Below are 21,617 nucleotides of genomic sequence, written 5' to 3' on the forward strand. Positions count from 1 at the left end.
TGCCTTAGAATTCAGAACAGTCCCCTTGACATGATTTTAGGTCTGGCATGGTCTGGTCCCTTTCAGATTATCTCAATCTCTCTACTCTTCATCCCTCTCTTTTTAACTACATCATAAATCTGACATTCCCTTCTGCCTCAGAACTTTTCACTGTGTCCCCTGCCAGGGACACCATTTTCAACCCCTTCCTTCTCCACCTTTATTTTACTCATACTTCAGGTCTTACTCAGCTGTGAATTCCTCAAGGGATAAACCAGACTGAATCAAATCCTATATCAAATCCTATACCAAATCAAATACTATTAATTGTTCTCATTAACAGCTCTTATCAAAACTATAGTTTTATACTTATGTGTTGGGTTAGTTGATTGATGTCTTCCTTTGCCACAAGGTTCCAAGGCAATATGAAGACAATGACCATGACAATATCAACACTTAGCATAGTGATTGGCATAGGAGAGATGTTCAACAACTTTTGTACAATGCTTGAATGAGATCAAATGTATTAAGAGGGGGGAAGAATTAAGAGAGCTGGAGTGCTGGAGATCAGCGGTTCTCTAGAGATGTAAAAAGATGTCGAGAAAGCATGAGATTTTGTGATGGGAAAGTGATGGAAACAGAAGCCAAGTTACCAGGTTGAGAAGTGGGGACATAGTCATGAAGTCAAGTCAACAAGACAGGGCAATCTCTGAGACATTTGGTGTTAGAGGGGAGAAAAAAAAGAAGAGAGTATCAGCAGGGTTGGATATACCGTCTTTTATTTTTAGGACAGGGAGAACTATGAAGAACACCCAGAGACTAAGTACCCTACCAAGCATCACACAACTAGAATTGGACTAAGGAGTGGTAAAAACCAAGTGTTCTTTCCAGTCTCCCATGGCACTCTACGTTAGCATTCTAACATTCGGCAGTTAACCGCACAGCAATAACGAGGCTGTAGTAGTTGGGCCAGTTGTCTCTTTTAACTTGACACCTTTTTTTGGAGAGATGGAAGAGAGAATGAGGTAAGTGAAGATACTATGAAGAGAGAGTTTGACATGAAAAGGAAAGAATTTGAAGTAGTTTATGTCACATGACCTAGATCTGTCCAATAAAGTATTAGATGCTGTTATCTGCTCAGAGTGAGGAAGGTGTGATTATGTGCACTGGACAATTTGGGAGTTAACAATGCAAAGCAACGAACAGCAAAAACAACTTGAACCAAAAAGAGGATGAGATCATTCATACAGAATAAGAAAAGGCAGGGAGAACATTTGAATAAATCTCTCAAAGAAATGGAAACAAACATGAACAAGATGGGAGAGGCAGGGGCAGGGGAAAAAAAAAACCTACCTGTCTAGAGCAAGTTCTTATGTAGAAGGGAAAGATAGAATGAAGTGAAGACAGATTATAGAGGGTCTTGTGTAGCAAATGAAGAGTTTTATTTGTATAGCCTATGTGATAATCAGTATGACTGATTCTCCATATATATGCATACATATTTCCTCTGCATTGAAGAGTTTGTTATGATGTGCAAAGTTACACACACACACACACACACACACACACACACACACACAGGGAGGAAATGTGGGCAAGTGGCAGGGTTTCCACATAGTATTTATTTTCTTCCTTTCCATAACTAGTTCTTACACATTAGATTTTTCAAGTCAGAGAGGGAAGCATAGCTCTAAGTGCTAGACGTGGCAGACTCACCGTGGAACAGGCCAACCTGTTCAGATTCCTACAGAATACATATAATTAGCTACAATTCCCATTTGTCATCTTTATCTGGTTCTCTGTTTCACATCTGCCAGAATAATATAACTACTACCATAGTACCCTTAGGAACAGTCTCTGGCCAAAACTTCTTGTAATCTGTACCCAAGGTAAAATCAGTCTGTTACTCTTACCATGATATTAAAGCGGACAAATTTTTCCCTCAGTTTCCTCTGTCAGTCCTTTGGTTCTTCCTCTGTTGGTTTCTTATATCTTAATGTTTTTATTGTTTATGCTTTCCTAGCAATTTATTCCATCGGTTGATCTACAAAGTGACGTATTTTTCCTCAAGGGTAAACTGTCTAGATAGAATATCATGAACTTCAAGAAATACAAAATCTCTATGGTATGTTTATTTTAGAGATAATATTTTTGCATACCTAAAACACTACTTTCTGACATAACGCTTTGTGATGTGGGGCAAATAGATATTTAATAAATTTTTATTATTTGTTTTGACTGTCATTATATGTAAGAAAGTTTATATTAAAGTAGATTTCATACTAATACCTATACAGTGCCATACTTAAGTATAAATTACAAATTCAAGATGGGTAAATAAGGGATGTACATAACTTAAGTGAATTTGTAACTTGCTAAGCAATCTTTCCAAAAGAGTAGTATCTAAAAAGTGTCAAAGTCACAGTCTTGGCATTGAGATCATCGGTGATATTTCTTCCTAAAACATTTTTAAATATTAATATTCCAAATGTTCCTTAGTGGGATTGTGTTTCCTAAGCTCATTCAATGGGCACTTTCAGATATACACAAAAGTAGAGAAAATAGTATAATGGACTCCAATGAACCTATATCTCAGCCACATTTAAAACATATATTTAAGAACGTTTAAGAACAAATAAGTAACAATATGATTGTTCCTGAGAGGAAGCTTCTTAGGTATTACGTTCATTTCAAAAAGACATTGGAAAACTGGAGGGTTCAATTGTGATCCTTCAGGGCTTAGAATCAATTTTTTCCTCCTTAATGTCCCTGTAGTGCCTTGTTATTGCTCCAGTTTATATCATTGTATTGTGTCTTACATTGGAATTAAGTGCAAATAACACTCAAAAAACGTCTTCAGGTTGGATGCTACTGTACATCGTGGAGATTCAGATATGGACTAATCCCCACCCTCCAGAGTCTCACAATCTGGTGATAGAGGCAAATACGGAAATGAATCGTTACTACGTGGTATGCTGGGCGGTGTAACAGGGACCCACAGGTAACCTGCCAATACATGTGTACATGCCCCAACCAGACTAGGCCTCCTGAGGAAAAAGTCCTCTACCGCCCCCTCTCTTTTAGTAACTGTAATAGTGGAAGACAATTTTCCTTATCCAGAGCTGTTATTTAAAGGCTGATCTTCATTTCCTGACCCCGAGAAGGAAAATTCATTGAATTCAACCATTTATTCAATGAAAAAATATTTCCTGAGGATCCCCCATGTGCCAACACTGAGCTAGATGCTGAGGATACAGGAAGAACAAGGTGGGAATGGCCCCTGACCTCAGGAGCTAAAACCCAGCAGATTGAATAACTGAATCTCTGAAGGCTGTTCCTCTAACAACCCCTTAGAATCATTTACAACTATGTCTTTTTTGAAGCAAATGACCAGAAATAAAGCTTTATTTAAACTTTCTTGGAACAGTTTGAGGTATGAACAGATAAATTTAAAATACATTGTCACACATGAGCATTCTCACATGAACATGTTATTAAACCTCTAAAAGCTGATGTGAAGAATAAACATATTTCTTGCCTTTTGTGTGATGTTCATGAAGCTGAAGAAGTGATTGTAAGGACTCCGCACTCTCAAACTCCTGGGTGTTCTGGAGGAAATCTTCAGCTTGGTCTATTTTAATAGCAAACTACAACACAAATACAAGGGAAAGACATTTGAAAAAATAAAAATCAATGTGCCGCTTAGGGTGATTTGTAGATGATTTTCATGAATTCATGACCTAGCTGACTGTATATGTGTTTGTGTGTTTATATGATGATGTGTGTGTTTGTGTGAGTGTGTGTGGGGTTAGGGTGTTTGTATGAGGTTGTGTATTTATATATAGTCAATTTACAAAGTGCCAAAGAACTTTCTTCTCCTTCCTTTGTATTCCTTTCATACATGGATACATGTCATATATGCAGAAATAATTTAACTTGTTCACTGATAAGTATCTGTTGAAATCTTCAACTAAAATTGTTGTGTCTATATAACAAAGCAGCCACTTCCAACATATAAAGCAGTTTGTCAGAAAATAACTAGAAAGTTTGCTAAAAATAAACAAACAAACGAACAATAAAAGTTTGGTTAACCAGTAACCTATGTACTTATAAGTGAATATAATTAAAGAACCCACTTAGAGGGAAGGTTGAAATACAATTAATGTTTTCCTCTGTGACTAGACCTAGAACCAAAAAAATGTAACTTTCAAAATAACACAAGTCTAATCCCCTTTCTACACTTGATCTTAACAAAACGCCTAAGAAGTAATGTCCCTAATTTCATTTCTTATACAAAATAAGAAAGTGATCTGAAGAGATACACACTCCTTTATGAGAAGGAATGAGATTAAGGATGGGGGGGTGAACTTTTACCTTTTAAATCTATAATTTGTAATTTTGTTTGCATTTTCATCAATGATTTTATGCATTCTTTATATAAATAAAAATGTGATTAGATATAGCAAGAAAGAAAAATGAAAAAATTTTCCTCTGTTTCAAAAAAAAAAGGAGCAATTTTGCATTTTAAAACGTGAGGAACATGACCCATCTCTCTGTTTCTCCTCGAAGGAAATATGAAGGGGAGGTATTTGAAGTGATGGTAAAATTCTCAGGGGAATAATCTTAGAAACAAATTTTAGAAGAGGGTAAAACATATTTGGTTCTATCAGTACAGTACATCCATGATTGTAGACATAGTAGCAGTCTAGCTAGACAATAGCTGGTTTGTTCTGGCACGCAGATTCAAAAATGTAATCAATATGTTTACCTTTGTATCAGGTATTGGATAAACTCATAAAGGTAAAGTATCAGTGAGAAAGACACAAAAGCTTATCACATGCTTATCTTTTTTTTCAAGTTTTCTCCAAACTATCATCTATGAATTTAGTGATTTTTAATATTTTTATGTAACTATTCAATTAACAAGATCTACTATATTTTGACTATTACAATGGTCACATCAAATCCAGTTATAAATGGCATGGAATGATGAGAAAGAGACTAATGAGCATGTCCTCTTTAGAAATATGGAGTAGGCCTCCACCATCCTGCTAGAACAATCTGGTGGATATCAGCCACTGTCACTTAGGGACAGAGTTTCTAAATTGCAGCATGGTGTCTAATAAGAGAATAACCTGTCTGATGGTTAAGTCTGTGAGTCTGAAACGGTCCTGTAAGAACTATCAACCCTGCAATAAGAAGTCATTTCATATTTTTATGGAACTGCATTCATCATAGTTCAATAAGGGGATCCTATCCACACATCATTTGCATCTCTAATTCATTCCATTTTTAATAGCTTATTTTAAGGGTCTTCTTCAAAGAGAAGTTTCAAAACAAACAAATGAGCAAAACCAACCCTAGGAAGTAATTTGGTATTTCTCTATAGAACATTACAAAAAGTTTTGGAGTCACTGTATAACTTATAACTATATTTCAACTGTTATTTGAAATTAAAATAAATAAATATGCAAATAATGCTTTAATCAGAAAAGTTTTCCCTAAAGTTCTATTAACTTTTACCTATGGATATTTTCTATTGTCCATTTTTCTTTTTGCATGTTGCGTGGCACAGAAGTGGCAACAGTGGGACACTTTGCAAAGACCCTATTCTCTTCTTTTTTATTATTATTAATCAGTCATGAAAACAGTTTGGCAACACAAGGGGCAGGAAAGGAGTTTGCCTTCAGCTTAGTATTAAGTGACCCACAAACCTGGAAGCAGGATAATACAAGAAACAATATCTTTTCACTAAAAATCAGAGTGGTGGGCTGAATTATGAGTTGACTTAGTATTTCTTTTTACTTCATGCACTATCTGGAAATAATTTCTCATCAGAGAGAAAATCAGCGGGCATTTATGTTACTACCCGTGAGAAACAAATATTGGGCCTAATGTTTGAAGAAAGATAATTTTCTGGGCTCATATGAGTTGAATTTCAAGGGCAGTTGACATCTATACCCCACTTACTAAGACGGAATGAATCAGATGTATCTACAATTTGACCCTGTAGGTGCATTTCACCTGGTTTCTGTTCAGGAAAGAAAACTATGCATGAAACTTTTCCCCAAGATGATCTGTAAAATGAATTGTAGTTAGACTTCTGTATTCAAACTGTGGAAAACAGAACTTAAAAGTTACAATAAGGTTTTTGCTCCTCCTTTTTACTTTTAAATGAGTTCATGATGCATGAGATTGTCTACCCCAGTTTTTATGTTCTATTACTAATCTTCCTTCTTTCATTATTTTGGATTTAAGACCAAAACTTTGAGTTTGGAAATGTCATATTTTTCAAAGCTAGTGCTTTATCATAATGAAGCAGTGCTCTCACATCAAAATGCATGTACTGCCACTTGACAGAGAAGTTCAAAGTGAAATTTCCAATAACTGTCTTACACCAAATACAACAGCTCTTTTGATAATGTTCTTTGAGTCTCGCATTTTGAAATTGGGAACTGGGAAAACATCTCAGAATTCAAGAAAAGTCACAGGAGGAAATGACCTTCTTAGGTCCAGGACTTTTCTTTCCTTAAACTTTTAATGAGTTCAAACTATGAATCCAGCTATATGCCTTAGGAAAGTATTTTATAAAATGCTACACTTACAAGTCAAATATTCTATGGAATATTCTGCAATTTCCTTTTCATAAATAGCAGAAGAAATTCTATCCTCCATCTTTAAGTCAACAAGAACACTTTAGACCAATATTTCCTAATATTCATAAAATCAGGGAAAATTGTTTGATTTAGTAACTATATTACCATCTTCTAAAGAAGGTAATAAATCATAGTGACTTATGGATAAGAGTTTCTATTTTTACTTAACATTTTACTGAATTTTAATTAGCTGTACTTAAGGTTTTTGAAAAATATTTTATTTATTTATTTGAGAGAGAGAAAGCACAAACGGGGGTGGGGGAGGCAGAGGGAGAAGCAAACTCTCCACTGAGAAGGGAGCCCAAGATGCTGGATGCTATCCCAGGATCCCAGGATCAGGACCTGAGCCTAAGACAGACCCTTAACCGACTGAGCCACCCAGGCACACCCTTAGGGTTTTTTTGAAGGGCTACATTAAAAATATTAACAATTTTATGTTTGGGCAATCAAAAATTAAATGTATTGTATATAACTTGGCCATCTTGCCATTTTTAACTGATTGCAAAATCTATTTGTGGAAATAAAACATTTTCAGGAGTGCTGTCTATTTGCTCTGATGTGAAAGTATTTTTTTTAAACACAAACCTCCAAGGCATTTTCAAAAAATTCAGAGGTCAACCTGAGAAGCTCCCTTCTTCTTTCAAGCATGGAGACAAGGGTTGCCCATGCTTCACCTAACGTGTTGGCCATGGCATCATAGACCTGACTCTGATCCTTGTTCTCTTCAGCTGTCTTGTCTGCTTCCTGCAAGAGTTCCCATACCTGATCTTCCAAAGCCTAAGTGCAGGAAAGAAAAGAGTGTCATTCAATGCAAGAACCTGGAATCATATTTTAAACATTGGGTATTTTAAACTGCATGTGGTCTAAGAAGGTTTAGAAAGAATTTATAAACGAAAACTACAACGCAGACAGTTGGATCAAATAGAGATAAGGGAGCAATGGAAATTGTGATAAGCTAGAAAGCATGGCGGGGCTAAAGGCATTCACATTTAAACATTGTTCAAACACTGTAGAGATTTATCAAAGGTACATATTTACATTCCCAGAGGTCCAGAATATTACGTTGATCTCACATTTCAAAAAAAAGGAAAACTAATTGGAACACATCCAGAAGAGAGTGATAAAGAAAAAAAATTATGAAAAATGAACCTCATAAAACTCACTTTATTCTAAATAATTATTATTGTTAATATGCTTGTGAAGTTTAATGTAAATGCCAAAAATAAGTTCTTAGAATATTGATAATGTAAAAATTAGAATATCTATAACTGGTAATACAGATTGTTTGAACAAAATATGGAAGATAAAGAGGACCATGTGCTTACATAATTATTTCATTTAGGAATAGGAGGAGGATCTCACAGATTCTGTTTCATTCTTAAAGTTGGCACCAAAATAATGGGAAAAACTTTAAAAATACAATAGATTAAAAATAATACGAATAAATTCTAAAATATCAGTAGAAAAGGAGACTAAAATGTGATAATACAAAAGAAAACAAAAGGCATAAAGAGCATACAAATGAGGATACAAACAAACAAACAAAAAAAACAAAATGTAGTAATATGATTAAACACCAGTTAACACCAAAAAAGTGGATGCATTACCTTTCTCAATTAAAAGGCAAATATTATCAGGTTAAGCTTTAAAAAAATCAACTAATTTATGTTTACTAGAGACATCCCTAAAGACATAACTTTTGAAAATAAAAAGATGCAATATACCAGGCAAAGACAAAATAAAAGAAAGACTAACAACATTAATGGCAGACAAAATGGAAATGTAAACAAAAAAACACTGGTATTTAAAATGGAATTTTATTTTGATAAATGATGCAATCTATAGTAGATATGTGGTACTTATGAATCTTTATACTTATGGCATCAAAATATTTAAAGTAGTTATATCTAGTCACAATGCAATAGGTAGAAATAAACAACAAGAAGTCCAGGTAATAAAACAAATCTCTTAGAAATTCTAAGATAACACTTTAAAGAATAATTCTTAGATCAACTGGAGAAAAAAAACTACTATTGTAGGCTGTTTTGAGAAAAATAAATAATGAGGCTATTGTGTTTAATAACCTAAGATATCTAGCTAACTTTAGGCTCATATAAAATTCATAGTATTGAACAACTTTGTTTTTAAAGAAAAAATTCATTAATTAAACATTCAAGCCTAAATTATAGAAAAAGAATAATAAAATAAAATAAGAATTAAGAGTTATTAAGTTCAAAATAATAAATTATAAATCAGAGAAAAATATAAGAATTAATTAAAAAGAAGTTGGTTTATTAGAAAGCCAAATGAAACATAAAAATATCTGACAGATACACATAAAAATAGCAGAGTAGATGGCTCCAACATTTTATCCCTCTACAAAAACATTGAAAAAGCAAGCAAAACTGTCTTAATCAACATTATCAGAACTCTGGAAAGTAGTCGGAGGTCAAAGCAACTGGGGTGACTGATAGCACAGTTAAGCATCCAACTCTTGGTTTCAGCTCAGGTCTGATTTTAGGATTGTGAGATTGAGCCCCTCATTGGGCTCTGTGCTCAGTGTGGAGTCTGCTGGGTGTTTCTCTCTCTCTCCCCCTTTCCCCCTCCCACCCCTCTCTAAAATAAATAAATAAAAGCTTAAAAAGAAAGAGGTTTACAGCAACCAAGTGAAAACTGACACCAAAAAGACAACTTAAAAATGGTAAGAAAATTTTGAGACATTTTTGCTTGCTGAAACAGCAAAACTATCAAGAGTGGAAGCAAAAACGAGACTATATGTCATCTGTAAGAAACCCACTTTCAATATACAGGTATAGAGAGATTAAAAGTAAATGGATGGAGAAAGATATACAATGCTAATATTAATCTAAAGAAAATTAGAGTAGCTATATTAATTTCAGAAAAGCAGATTTCAGAGCAAGGAATATTATGAGAGATTAAGATGGGCATTCCATAATGATGAAAGGATCGATCTCCAAGAAGATATAACAGTGTTAAATGTATTTGTGCCTAACAACAGAGTATCAAAATACGCCAGGCGAAAACTGATAGAACTATAAGGACAAATAGACAATTCTACCATTATTGTTGGAGCCTTCAATACCTCTGTCAGTAATTGACATACCAAGCACACAGAAAATTATTAAGGATATAGTTTAATTGAGTAAACCTATCAATCAACTGGATATAATTAACATGTACAGACTACTATGCCCAACAAGAGCTGAACATACAGTCTTCTCAAGCTCACATGGAACATTCACCAAGATGATGCATGAGATTGTCTATTCACAAAGATAGACCCATATCCTGGGCCATAAAACATATCTGAACAAGTTTAAAAGAATAGAAATCAAAGTATGCTTTCATACCTAATGGAATTGAGGTAGAAATCAATAACAGAAAGAAAGTTGAAAAATTCCAAAACATGAGTAGGTTAAACAACACACTTTTAAATAACACCTGGGTCAAATAAAAAGTCTCAAGAAAAATTGAAAAATATTCCTAATTATAAGAAAGTAAAATACAACTTCTCAAAATTTGCAGCAAAAGCAGTGCCAACAAGAAAATTTATAGCATTGAATACATACATATATATATATTCATATATATATATATTCATATATATATATTCATATATATATGAAAAGATCTAAAATCAATACTCTGAACTTCTGTCCTAGAAAACTAGAGGAAAGAAGAGTAAATTAAATATAAAATAAGCAGGATAAAAGAAGTAGTAAAAATTAGAACAAAAATCATGAAATCAATAGAGAAAATCAATGAAATCAAAAGCTGGTTCTAAAAATCTATAAAATTGTTAAACTTCTAGCCATGTTAAACAAGAAAAAAGAGAGAAGAAACAAATTACTAACATCAGAAATGAAAGAGGGGTCATAACTACTGGACCTATAAACATTAAAAGGATAATAAAAGAATATTACAAGTTTGATAACCTAGATGAAATAGACAAATTCCTTGAAAGACATAATCTACCAAAACTTACACAAGGAGAAATAGATAAATAAATAAATTGAATCAATAATTAGTAACCTTCTAAACAGGAAGGCACTAGGCCCAATGGTTTCACTGGTGAATTCTATTAAAATTTAAAGAAGTTATACTAGAGCTAATTAATTCAGCAAGGTTGCAGTGCACAAAATTAATACACAAAAGTAAGTTGTGTTTCTTTTATACACCAGAAATAAACAATCTAAAAAGGAAGTTAAGAAAACAATTCCATTATAATATCATCCAAAAGAATAAAATATCTAGGAGTAAGTTTAATTAACCACGGAGGTGAAAGACTTGTATACAGAAAACAAAAACAAAATCATCACTAAAAATATATTAAAGAAGACCTAAATAAATGAAAAGACATCCCATGTTCATGGATTAGAAGATTTAATGTTATTAAAATGGCAATACTACTCAAAGCTAACTATAGATTCAGTGTAATCACTATCAAAAATCCAACAGCTTTTTTTTTTTTTTGCAGAAATCAAAAAGCTAATCCTCAAATTCATATGGAATTATAAGGGGATCCCAATAGCCAAAACAATCTTGAAAAAGGAGAACAAAGTTGAAGAACTTACACTTTCAGATTTCAAAACTTAACTACAAAGTGACAGTAATCAAAATCATGTTGTACTGTCATAAGAATGTACATATAGATAGATCAATGGACTAGAATTGAGAATTTAGAAATACAACCATACAGCTATGGCCAACTGATTTTCAACAATGGTACCAAGACCATTCGATGAGGTAAAAACAGTTTCTTTAACAAATAGTACTGAAACTACTGGATATCCATAATTATAAGAATGAAATTGGACCCTTAACTTACACCATATAAAAAATTAACTCAAAATGGATCAAAATTTTAAATGTAAGAGCTAAAACTATAAAATTCTGAGAAGAAAATAGGGGTAAATCTTTATCATCTTGAATTTAGCAATGATTTCTTAGATATGACCTTGGAAGCATAAGAAACAACAACAAAAAACAGAGAAATTACACTGCTTCAAAACTAAGAACTTTTGAGTATCAAGGGCATTATCAAAGAAGTAGAAAGAAAACTTATAGAATGGAAGAAAATATATGAAAAACATTTCTCTAAAAGGGTCAAGCATGCAGAATATATAAAAAACTCTTCCAACTTAACAATTAATGAAAAATACCTCAACATCATTAATCATTATGAAAATGCAAACCAAAACCACAATGAGATGACATTTCACACCCACTAGGATGACTACAAATGTTTTTCACAAACAGAAAATGGTAAGTGTCAGCAAATGTGTGGAGAAATTAGAATCCTTATACATTCCTTGTGGGAATGCAAATAGTGCAGTTGCTAGAAAACATGCTGACAGATAGATGGTGGAAAGGCTTGGGAGGGGAGAATAAGAAGTCACTGCTTAATGGGTATGAGGTTTCATTTTAGTGTGATGGAAATATTTCAGAACTAGATAGAGGTGGTAGTTGCACAGCATTGTGAATGTACTAAATGGCACTGAATTGTACACTTCAAAATGATTAATTTTATATTCTATGAATTTCACCTCAATAAGAAAAAATTTAAAAAACTAATAGATTTAAAAAGGAACAAAATGACATACAAATAACAAAATTATAAAATATTAAGATTAAGGGACATAAATGCACATAGTAAGTTTTGGATTTATTTTTAGGTATAAAAGAAATATTTTTGTTAATAAATGTCAAACTGCGATAAAATGGAAAGTTTCCTTAAAAAATATGTTAAGAAAATTGTCTTAAGAAACTCTTACCACTATTGCCCTCATCATCACTATCATTACCACCATCACCATAGAATAAATTGAATAATTTCTCAAGAAAGTAGGTCCCCAACAGGTACCAGTCCCAGAGAGGTTTTGTGCTTTTTTTTCTTTTTTTTCTTTTCTTTCTTTTCTTTTTTTTTTTTTTTTTTTGTCTTGCTTTATTTTAAGCCAAATCCCAGCTACTTTCAAGAAACAGAGACAGACGGGTGCCTGGGTGGCTCAGTAGTTAGGCGTCTGCCTTCTGCTCTGGTCATGATCCCAGCATTCTGGGATGGAGCCCCGCATCAGGCTTCCTGCTCAGCAGGAAGCCTGTTTCTCCCTCTCCCATTCCCCCTGCTTGTGTTCCCTCTCTCGCCATCTCTCCCTGTCAAATAAATAAATAAAAAATCTCAAAAAAAAAAAAAAAGAGAGACATTCTATGCTGCTTAATCTTCTTTGGACATAAAAAAGAAATCTTCTCATTCATTTTACAATGCTAGTGTGATTCTGATGTCAAAACTTAACAAGATAGTACCAAAAATCATATGAGGTAAAAACAATTTCTTTAACAAATAGTACTCGTGATTATATTATTATAAATAAAATATAAGCTTATATTGTGATTATATTATTCTAAAAAATATACTTGTGATATTATTCTAAATAAAATATAAGCAGATTAAGTTCCACAGTATATTAAAGCATAATAAACATAATTGTATGCATTTGTTAAAACTCAACAAGCCATGCACTTAAAAAGTGAATCTTACTGTGTATAAATTATGCCTCAATAAAATGGACTTAAAAAAAAAAGAATACACCATGACCAAGTTGGGGTTAGTCCAGAAGAGCAAGGTTGGCTCAATATTTGTAAATTAAATTAGTAATATAATACTTTAATAAAAATTAGAAAACTTGCACTGAAAAAGTCTTGGGAAAAATACAGCATTCATTTCTAATCAAAATTCAACTTGGGAGACGAAAAAGAATATTTCCTTAATTAAAAAGAACAGTTATTTGATTCCAAGATTAAGTATCTTCCTCACTGGTAAAAATTTGAATCAGTCAAGAGTACTGTCAAGAATTCATTTCTGGGGGCGCCTGGGTGGCTCAGCTGTTAAGCGTCTGCCTTTGGCTCAGGTCGTGATCCCAGGGTCCTGGGATCGAGCCCCGCATCAGGCTCCCTGCTCAGCGGGAAGCCTGCTTCTCCCTCTCACATTCCCCTTGCTTGTGTTCCCTCTCTCGCTGTCTCTCTCTGCTAAATAAATAAATAAAATATTAAAAAAAAAAAGAATCCATTTTTGCTTATTAAACATTGCTTTAGAATCATCAGTCCACATGATTAAGTTAAAAAATGTGCAATATGATTGTTCATCTAGCACACCCAAGAAAATCAACTAAATAATTATGTAACTAATTTTAAAGTCCAATAAATAACCTGATTACAAGATAACCAAGAATCTGAGACTTGTCAATAATTCAAAAATTAACTTTATTGAAGTTATAGTTTCCATGTAATAAAATGTATCATCTCATCTTCTCAAAGAACTTTAGCAAATGTATACATCTAAGTAACCATCACCATAATAATTCTATTACTCCAGGAAGTTTGCTTATAGCCCTTCCTAATCAACCCTGTCCCAGGATGCCACTGATACACTTTCTGTCACCTAGGATTAGATTTTCCTTTTCTGGAGTTTCACATAAATGATATCACACAGCATGTAATCTTTCCTATCTGGCTTCTTTCAATCAGCATAAAGTATTTGAGATTCATTCATGCTCTTGCATGTTTTCTTTTCATTATGGAGTAGTATTCCACTGAATGAATATACAATAATTTATCTAGTTACCTGTTGACATTCGGATGTTTCCAATTTTAAGCTACAATGTATAGACCTATTATGAATATTTATGCATAAGTTTTTATATGAATATATATCTTCATTTTGCTAGGTATTTACTTAGATGTTTTCTACTGAATTTTACTTTCTTATTTATGCCATCTTTAATTTTTTTATGAGAATGTTATTTTTATCATTGGGTAAAACGTGATGTTCATTTTTGCAATTATATAAAATAGAACTATTCTGAAAAAAGCAAACCGAAAAAGCTATGTCATTGTTTTACTGGAAACAAGGGACCTGAGTTATTTCCAGTTAGAATTCTAGAACAGTACTCTTCCTTGCACTTTTAAATTATACCCCAAGACACATTATACACTTTAATTGTATTATTGTTCCCAGTTACTTGCTACTTCCTCCTGTAAGAGGATTATATTCTCATGCCTCCTAACATCAGACTTGTTCATGTGATTTACTTTAATGAATGTGAACAGGAGTTTTGTGTGCCACTCTTGAGCAGAACTTTTAAGAACGAATGAGTGACTCTACCATATTTCTTTTCATAGAAGGGAATGTTCCTTCACCTTGGATCCTAAAATAAAGAAGACATGCAAAACTGAACTGTAATTACCATGAAAGCAAGATGTAGTATGAGTAAGAAATAAAATCCATTACTCTGAGCCACTGCTGCTGGGAGACTGTACCCTAGCACTGCCAGATACATTTGCAAAGGTAAAATCTTGTATTATACATCCAAGTTTCTCTCATGCTTAATAAAGAAGGAAAACAGAATTCATAATGCAAAAAAAAAAAGGAAAAATCTAGACCAGAGCCTGATAATGTCATAGTTAATTCAAAGTCTCAGGCAAACTGGGTTGCATGTGTCAGTGACCTCTTCAGAGACATGTACTGAATATGTGCCAGCTCTGATCTCCTTGGTGTTTAGGCTAAGTGGACAAATGCTTGTCTAAATTGCCAGAAGAATTAGATGAAATGTGTATACGTTCTTATCTAGCTATTGGAAAGCACAGTATCTGGGCATTTTCTTCTTATGTGACAAGTTTTAGATTATCTTGAGGGCTGGTTAGTTTTGTATTGTGCATGTTTTTTTTTTCATTTTATATTTTTTGTCATTAAAAGGGAATGACTTGGCCTTAATTTCTACTTACAATGGGTGTTAGCTCAAGAGTATGTAAGGAGAAGAAAGAGATTATATTAGGAATTTTAAATTCTAAGATACCTCGTTGGATGACAGACTGTATTAAGAGCTGAAAGTAGGAAAACCTGATCATTCCAAGGCAGAGATTTAGGGGAGAATAAGAAATGGGCAATGAATTCATTCTAGAGCAAAGCAAGTGAACACAACCTTTCCGTGATATTTCTCAGGTTTGATAGAAATGTGATAAGATAAATCTGAAAGTTGGTTCTTTCTATATGTAATAGGGTCGTCTTTAGAGGTGTTTTTTAGCCTTATTAATTACATATACAATAGTTTCCCTTAATACTGTTCTTTTCCCACTGAAGCGATACCTCATAAATCAGTGATGCAGAGGTTTTGGGGACAAACAGTTTGAAGGACTGCAATTCTGGCTTCCAATATTTCCTTTGGACTCTCCCATGACCTCCAGTGTGAACCACAAAAATGTTCTATTCACTGCAATCCCAAGGCCAGAACATTCTTGCAGAACCCTCTGGGTTTAATTTGGTACAAGTCGCACTTGGGATTTTCTCCAAAAAAGCCCGTAGACAGTCTGCTTTGAGGACTGGCAGAAAACTATCTGCTCCAAATTCTCTTGGAATTTAGATCACTCTTGGGGTACTGGGATCAGAGGCCAGGTACAGTTCAATGCTCCCCAGGGCCTATCAAAACATCATCCCAAATACTGGAAGACAGAGAGGGACCCAAATAGTGAAATAGGCAGGATTTATGGAACAGGGATATTTCTCAGCCAGTTCAAGATCTCAAGATAATGATCAGTTGAAGTATATTTCTGTGAGATTCCTAAAATGGATCATGCTCTGAATCCAAAGCCAAAAATCCACCATCCAGGTGTTTGATGTTTGGGTCTCTGTCTTCTTCAGCCTTGAAGGTCTTAGGAAGGCCATGTGATTCTTTCAGCATTCTCCAAATTTCCATGGTTGCCCATGCACCTGACACCCTATTAGCCAGGCTTCCCTTACGAATCTGGTACTATCTCATATGCTGCCGGCACTCAGGAAATACTGATCTGTTTTTCATGTGGGTTGCCAATCCCCTATGGAGACCACCACTTTCGTCTCTCTTCTCCTCAAGAAAAGCAGTACATCAGTTAGGTAGCCTGAAACATAAATCCATGTAATGTGCTGATGGAGAGGGCTAATGAACTGTGTATGCTAATCATAATGATTTCAAGTCTGTAAAGGAGACACAAGAGACCTATGTGTGGTCTCACTCATATTTAAAACTCTAGCACCTATCATTGGTTCTCAACCAGAATGCCCCAAAGGAGTGTCTGGAAATATGTCGAAGTATTTTTAGTTGTCAGAATGTGTTTGTGTGGTGGGGAGTGGTTTGATGAAATACTGTGCCACCAAATAGAAACCCTACTAAGAAACAATGAATGCCCTGCACATGGTGTGGGCCCAGTGAATCTTTGGGACAGAATGCGTAGGAGAGGGGGCGCCTGGGTGGCGCAGTCGTTAAGTGTCTGCCTTCGGCTCAGGGCGTGATCCCAGCACTCTGGGATCGAGCCCCACATCAGGCTCCTCCGCTAGGAGCCTGCTTCTTCCTCTCCCACTCCCCCTGCTTGTGTTCCCTCTCTCACTGGCTGTCTCTCTCTGTCAAATAAATAAATAAAATCTTAAAAAAAAAAAAAAGAATGTGTGGGAGAGATCAAAGAGGTTTCTTTCATATTACTCAGCTATCAGAAAGAACGAGTTCTCAACATTTGCTGCAACATGGACGGCACTGGAGGAGATAATGCTAAGTGAAATAAGTCAAGCAGAGAAAGACAAATATCATATGATTTCTCTCATCTATGGAACATAAGAACTAGGATGATCAGTAGGGGAAGAAAGGGATAAAGAAAGGGGGGGTAATCAGAAGGGGGAATGAAGCATGAGAGACTATGGACTATGAGAAACAAACTGAGGGCCTCAGAGGGGAGGGGGGTGGAGGAATGGGATAGGCTGGTGATGGGTAGTAGGGAGGGCACGTATTGCATGGTGCACTGGGTGTTATATGCAATTAATGAATCACCGAACTTTACATCGGAAACCGGGGATGTACTGTATGGTGACTAATATAATATAATAAAAAAATCATTAAAAAAAAAAGAGGTTTCTTTCACTTTCTCTTGAAAATCATTTCACTTTATTCCTTCTAGTCGAGGCGCCTGGGTGTCTCAGTTGGTTAAGCATCTGCCTTCAGCTCAGATCATGATCTCAGTGTCCTGGGATCAGACCCACGTTGGACTCCTTGCTCATTGGGGAATCTGCTTCTCCCTCTCTGTCTCTGCTCGTGCTTTCTCTTTCATATTCCCTCTTTCTCTCATAAATAAATAAATAAATAAATAAATAAATAAATAAATAAATAAATAAATGTCTCATGCTCTACCGACTGAGCTAGCCAGGCAATAAATAAATATTAAAAAAAAAAAGTCATTTCACCTTATTTCACAGGCTGTTAGTGGAGAGTTTAGAGGCCAGTTGCTGCCGTCTGACATCAAGTTTAGGAAGTGCCTCTAGCAAAACTGTCACACGGCACCCATTCGAGAGCAGCAGTTCTCTGTTACTTTTGGAGCAAACCCTTCCATAGTTATTTTAAAGATGTTCTTAGACTGGACCAAAATTAATTTGTCGCCTTATTCCCTAGAATGCCACACCCCCCAGCTTTCCAACAGTGGGAAAACCCCTGACAACACCCTGCAGGTCTTCTCCATCTCTCACTTCTTATTCAGACCTGAAGAGTTCCTGTAAAAATGTCATGGGATTTATGTACTTTGCAAGTGAAACCCAGGCAACCCTAAGGATATAATTCTGAACACCTGATGTCAGCTGGCGCTGCTCCCACCTTCACCCCATCTCTTCAACTGCCTCTCTAGGTTGCTACTGCCTATAGATGGACTTCCTTCTAAAGACAGAAACAGCTCTTCCACGTTGAATACTATCAAAAACTGTGAGATAAAAAGATAGATTAGTATCTGAAAACACACCTAAAAGGGGAGAAAATTCATTTTAACATGTTTTATTTATCAATGCGGTAATAATATTGCAATATAAATAATGTTTATATAGTGCTTGATAGTTTAAAGATTCACATATTATCCAAAGTACTTATAACATCCTCAGTCAATAGGGCATTATAGAGAGTATTTCACTTGAATAGAAAGAGTGCTTTTTATTCTCCATTAAAGCTAAAACCGAACTGTCACTTGTTCAACAACAATACAATAATACTCTCAATGACTCTTAAAGTTCAGAGAAGATAATACCTCCTGGAACTTGAAGTTATTAAAAAATGTATTCACTCATCCATGCTCTTACCCATTCAGCAAGAATTTTCCAAGCATCTCTGAATCAAGTCATACAAACTGTGGTAGCAGATAGGAAAGATTGGGGAGGGGACATCCAGCTATACTTGTTTTGTTTTCTTTTCTTTGATACTTCAGCTTTTTCTTAATACCCACCGACTTCTCAACTCACCTCTGAATGGCTTCCATCCCTGCTAATTTACTGAAATATTCTTGTATAGTTCCATGGTGACTTTACATTTGTCAATGCCAACAATCTTCATTTACTTTTTTGTGATTAATACTGTTACATGCTCCTTAAAATTTTTTTTTCTTCCACTGGCTACTACTGCACTCAGATTTTCCTCCTGTGCTTTGTTTCTCTCTTACAAGTCCACTTTCTCTGCCTAATTTTAAATGTCTAGGTGTTTCAGGAGACCTTGGTCTTTACTCTTCTTCTCATTCAGCAAGTAGAGATCAGGACTGAGCTGGGGATGTTATATCAAAATCATTTGTGTGACTTTTTCAAACTACTTAACTTCTTCCAGAACTTTAGATTTGGTCCTGTGGACAGAAGGGCAAGTGATCCCAAGGTTTGCATGGACCATCACAAAGAGCCACAAGTATTGATTAGATTGTGTCTCCATATAATCCATGGGTGGAAGGTGGAAGAGAAAGAGTAAGAATCATTGTTCAATATCTCTTTGCAAATGAATGCATAAGCTCTTATAATAACAACCACTGTTTATATAATTTATTTCTCCTGATTTTTATTTTTATTTTTTTTAAGATTTGATTTATTTATTTGACAGAGAGAGAGAGACAGCCAGCAAGAGAGGGAACATAAGCAGGGGGAGCGTGAGAGGAAGAAGCAGGCTCCCAGTGGAGGAGCCCGACGCAGGGCTTGATCCCAGGACCCTGGGATCATGCCCTGAGCTGAAGGCAGACGCTTAACGACTGAGCCATCCAGGCGCCCCTATTTCTCCTGATTTTTAAACTCTACTGAAAATCTTGACCCAAATATCCAACAACTACCTCAAACTCAAAACATCTAAAACTGAATGAAAAGGCAACCTACTGAGTGGGAGAGAATATTTACAAATGATATATCTGATAAGGGGCTAATAACCAAAATATACATAAAGAATTCATACAACTCAACACCAAAAATACAAATAATCCAATCAAACAATAGTCAGAGGACCTGAATAGACATTTTTTTCAAAGAAGACATACAGATGGTCATGAAAATATGCTCAACATCATCATTCATCAGAGAAATGCAAATCAACACTGAAATAAGATATCTCCTCACACCAGTCAGAATGGCTAGTATCAAGAAGACAAGAAATGTGTTGGTGAGAATGCAGAGGAAAGGGAATTCTCACACACTGCTGGTGGGAATGTAAATTGGTGCAGCCATTATGGAAAACAGTATGTAGGTTCCTCAAGGAACTAAAAACAGAAATACCATATAATCTAGTAATTCTACTTCTTGGTATTTACCTGAGAAAAATGAAAACACTAATTTGAAAAGATATATGCACTCCTATGTTTACTGCAAATTATTTACAATGGCCAAGATACAGAGGCAAACTAAGTGTCCACCAGTAGATGAATGGATAAAGATGTGGTATCTATACACAGTGGAATATTACTCAGCCATAAAAAAGAATGAAATCCTGCCGTTCACAACAACAAGGATGGGCTTAGAGGGTATTATGCTAAGTGAAATAAGTCAGACAGAGAAAGACAAATACCATATGATTTCACTTAGATGCAGAATCTAAAAAACAAAACAAATGGGGGCATCTGGGTGGCTCAGTCAAGCATCTACCTTTGGCTCAGGTCATGATCCCAAGGTCCAGGGATTCAAGCCCGATGTTGGGCTCCCTGCTCAGCAGGGAGCCTGCTTCTCCGTCTCCTCCCCACCTGTGCTCTCTCTTGCTATCTCTGTCATACCTCTGTCTCTGTCTCTTAAATAAGTAAATAAAAATAAATTAAAAATCCTTTAAAAAATCAGCAAACAAAAGAGAAACAGACTCATAAATACAGAGAACAAACAAACTAGTGGTTGTCAGAGAGGAGGAGGGTGGGGGGATGGGCAAAATAGAAGACAGGAATTAAGAGGTACAAATCTCCAGTTGTAAAATGAATAAGCCGCAATGACACAAAGTACAAGAGAGAGAATGTAGTCAATAATATTGTAATAACTTTGTGTGGTGACACATGGTAACTACACTTCTCACGGTGAGCATTTCATAATGTATATAATTGGCAAATCACTATGTTGTACACCTGAAACTAATATGCTATTATATGTCAACCATATCTTAATTGAAGAAAAATGAGTAATGAATCAATCTTGTCCACATTGTGTCAGCCAGGGGCACTTTTAAAAAAAGAAAATCTAAAACTGATCATGTCATCTTATCCACCAAATCTATTCACCTGGCTTTCAGGAGCAAAAATAAGGAAGATATTTGTTATTTATTCTTCTCTCCCCCACATGTCCTTCAGTTCCAAGATGTGATCAGTTCCAAAGACCTATGAGTCAACCTCCTATTTATCATTCAAAACTTCTCCTCCCTCTACTTCTACCCCTCACCTCTGTTTGGTCTCTCATCACTTCTCATCTGAATTTCTACAATAGCCTCTCAGCTTGTCCTTTCGTGTCCAGGTTCACTCTTAGCCAATCCATTCTCTATCCTGAGGCCATGCAGATCTTTCTATATCAGAAAAATGATCATGTCGCTAAGCAACTCATGAAGTTTTCAGTGGCTTCCAATTGACTTTAAGATAAAATTCGAAGTGTAAGCATAGCATTTAAGACCTTCAGTGCTTGATTCTTTATTTAATCTT

The 21,617-nt window shown here is 35.1% G+C and overlaps 1 protein-coding gene across 6 annotated transcripts in view; it reads right to left on the reverse strand.

The window, feature by feature from the left end:
* CCDC141 (coiled-coil domain containing 141) overlaps positions 1 to 21,617 on the reverse strand; it is a 202,173-nt gene that overhangs the window by 121,110 nt on the left and 59,446 nt on the right. For 4 of the 6 annotated variants that reach the window (XM_087861823.1, XM_087861817.1, XM_045806220.2 and 1 more), the window contains 2 exons: positions 7,221 to 7,412; positions 3,518 to 3,626 (listed from right to left, as the gene is read on the reverse strand). In XM_087861823.1, coding sequence (XP_087717949.1) covers positions 3,518 to 3,626; positions 7,221 to 7,412 — 301 coding nt within the window. Of the gene's footprint in view, positions 1 to 3,517; positions 3,627 to 7,220; positions 7,413 to 18,290; positions 18,420 to 21,617 lie in introns of all 6 variants that reach the window. The other 2 variants (XM_087861829.1, XM_087861825.1) reach the window with 2 other exon arrangements.

This window comes from Ursus americanus, chromosome 1, assembly GCF_024610735.1.
Source record: "Ursus americanus isolate L20-20 chromosome 1, mUrsAme1.1.p, whole genome shotgun sequence".
NCBI classification, from domain to species: Eukaryota; Metazoa; Chordata; class Mammalia; order Carnivora; family Ursidae; genus Ursus; species Ursus americanus.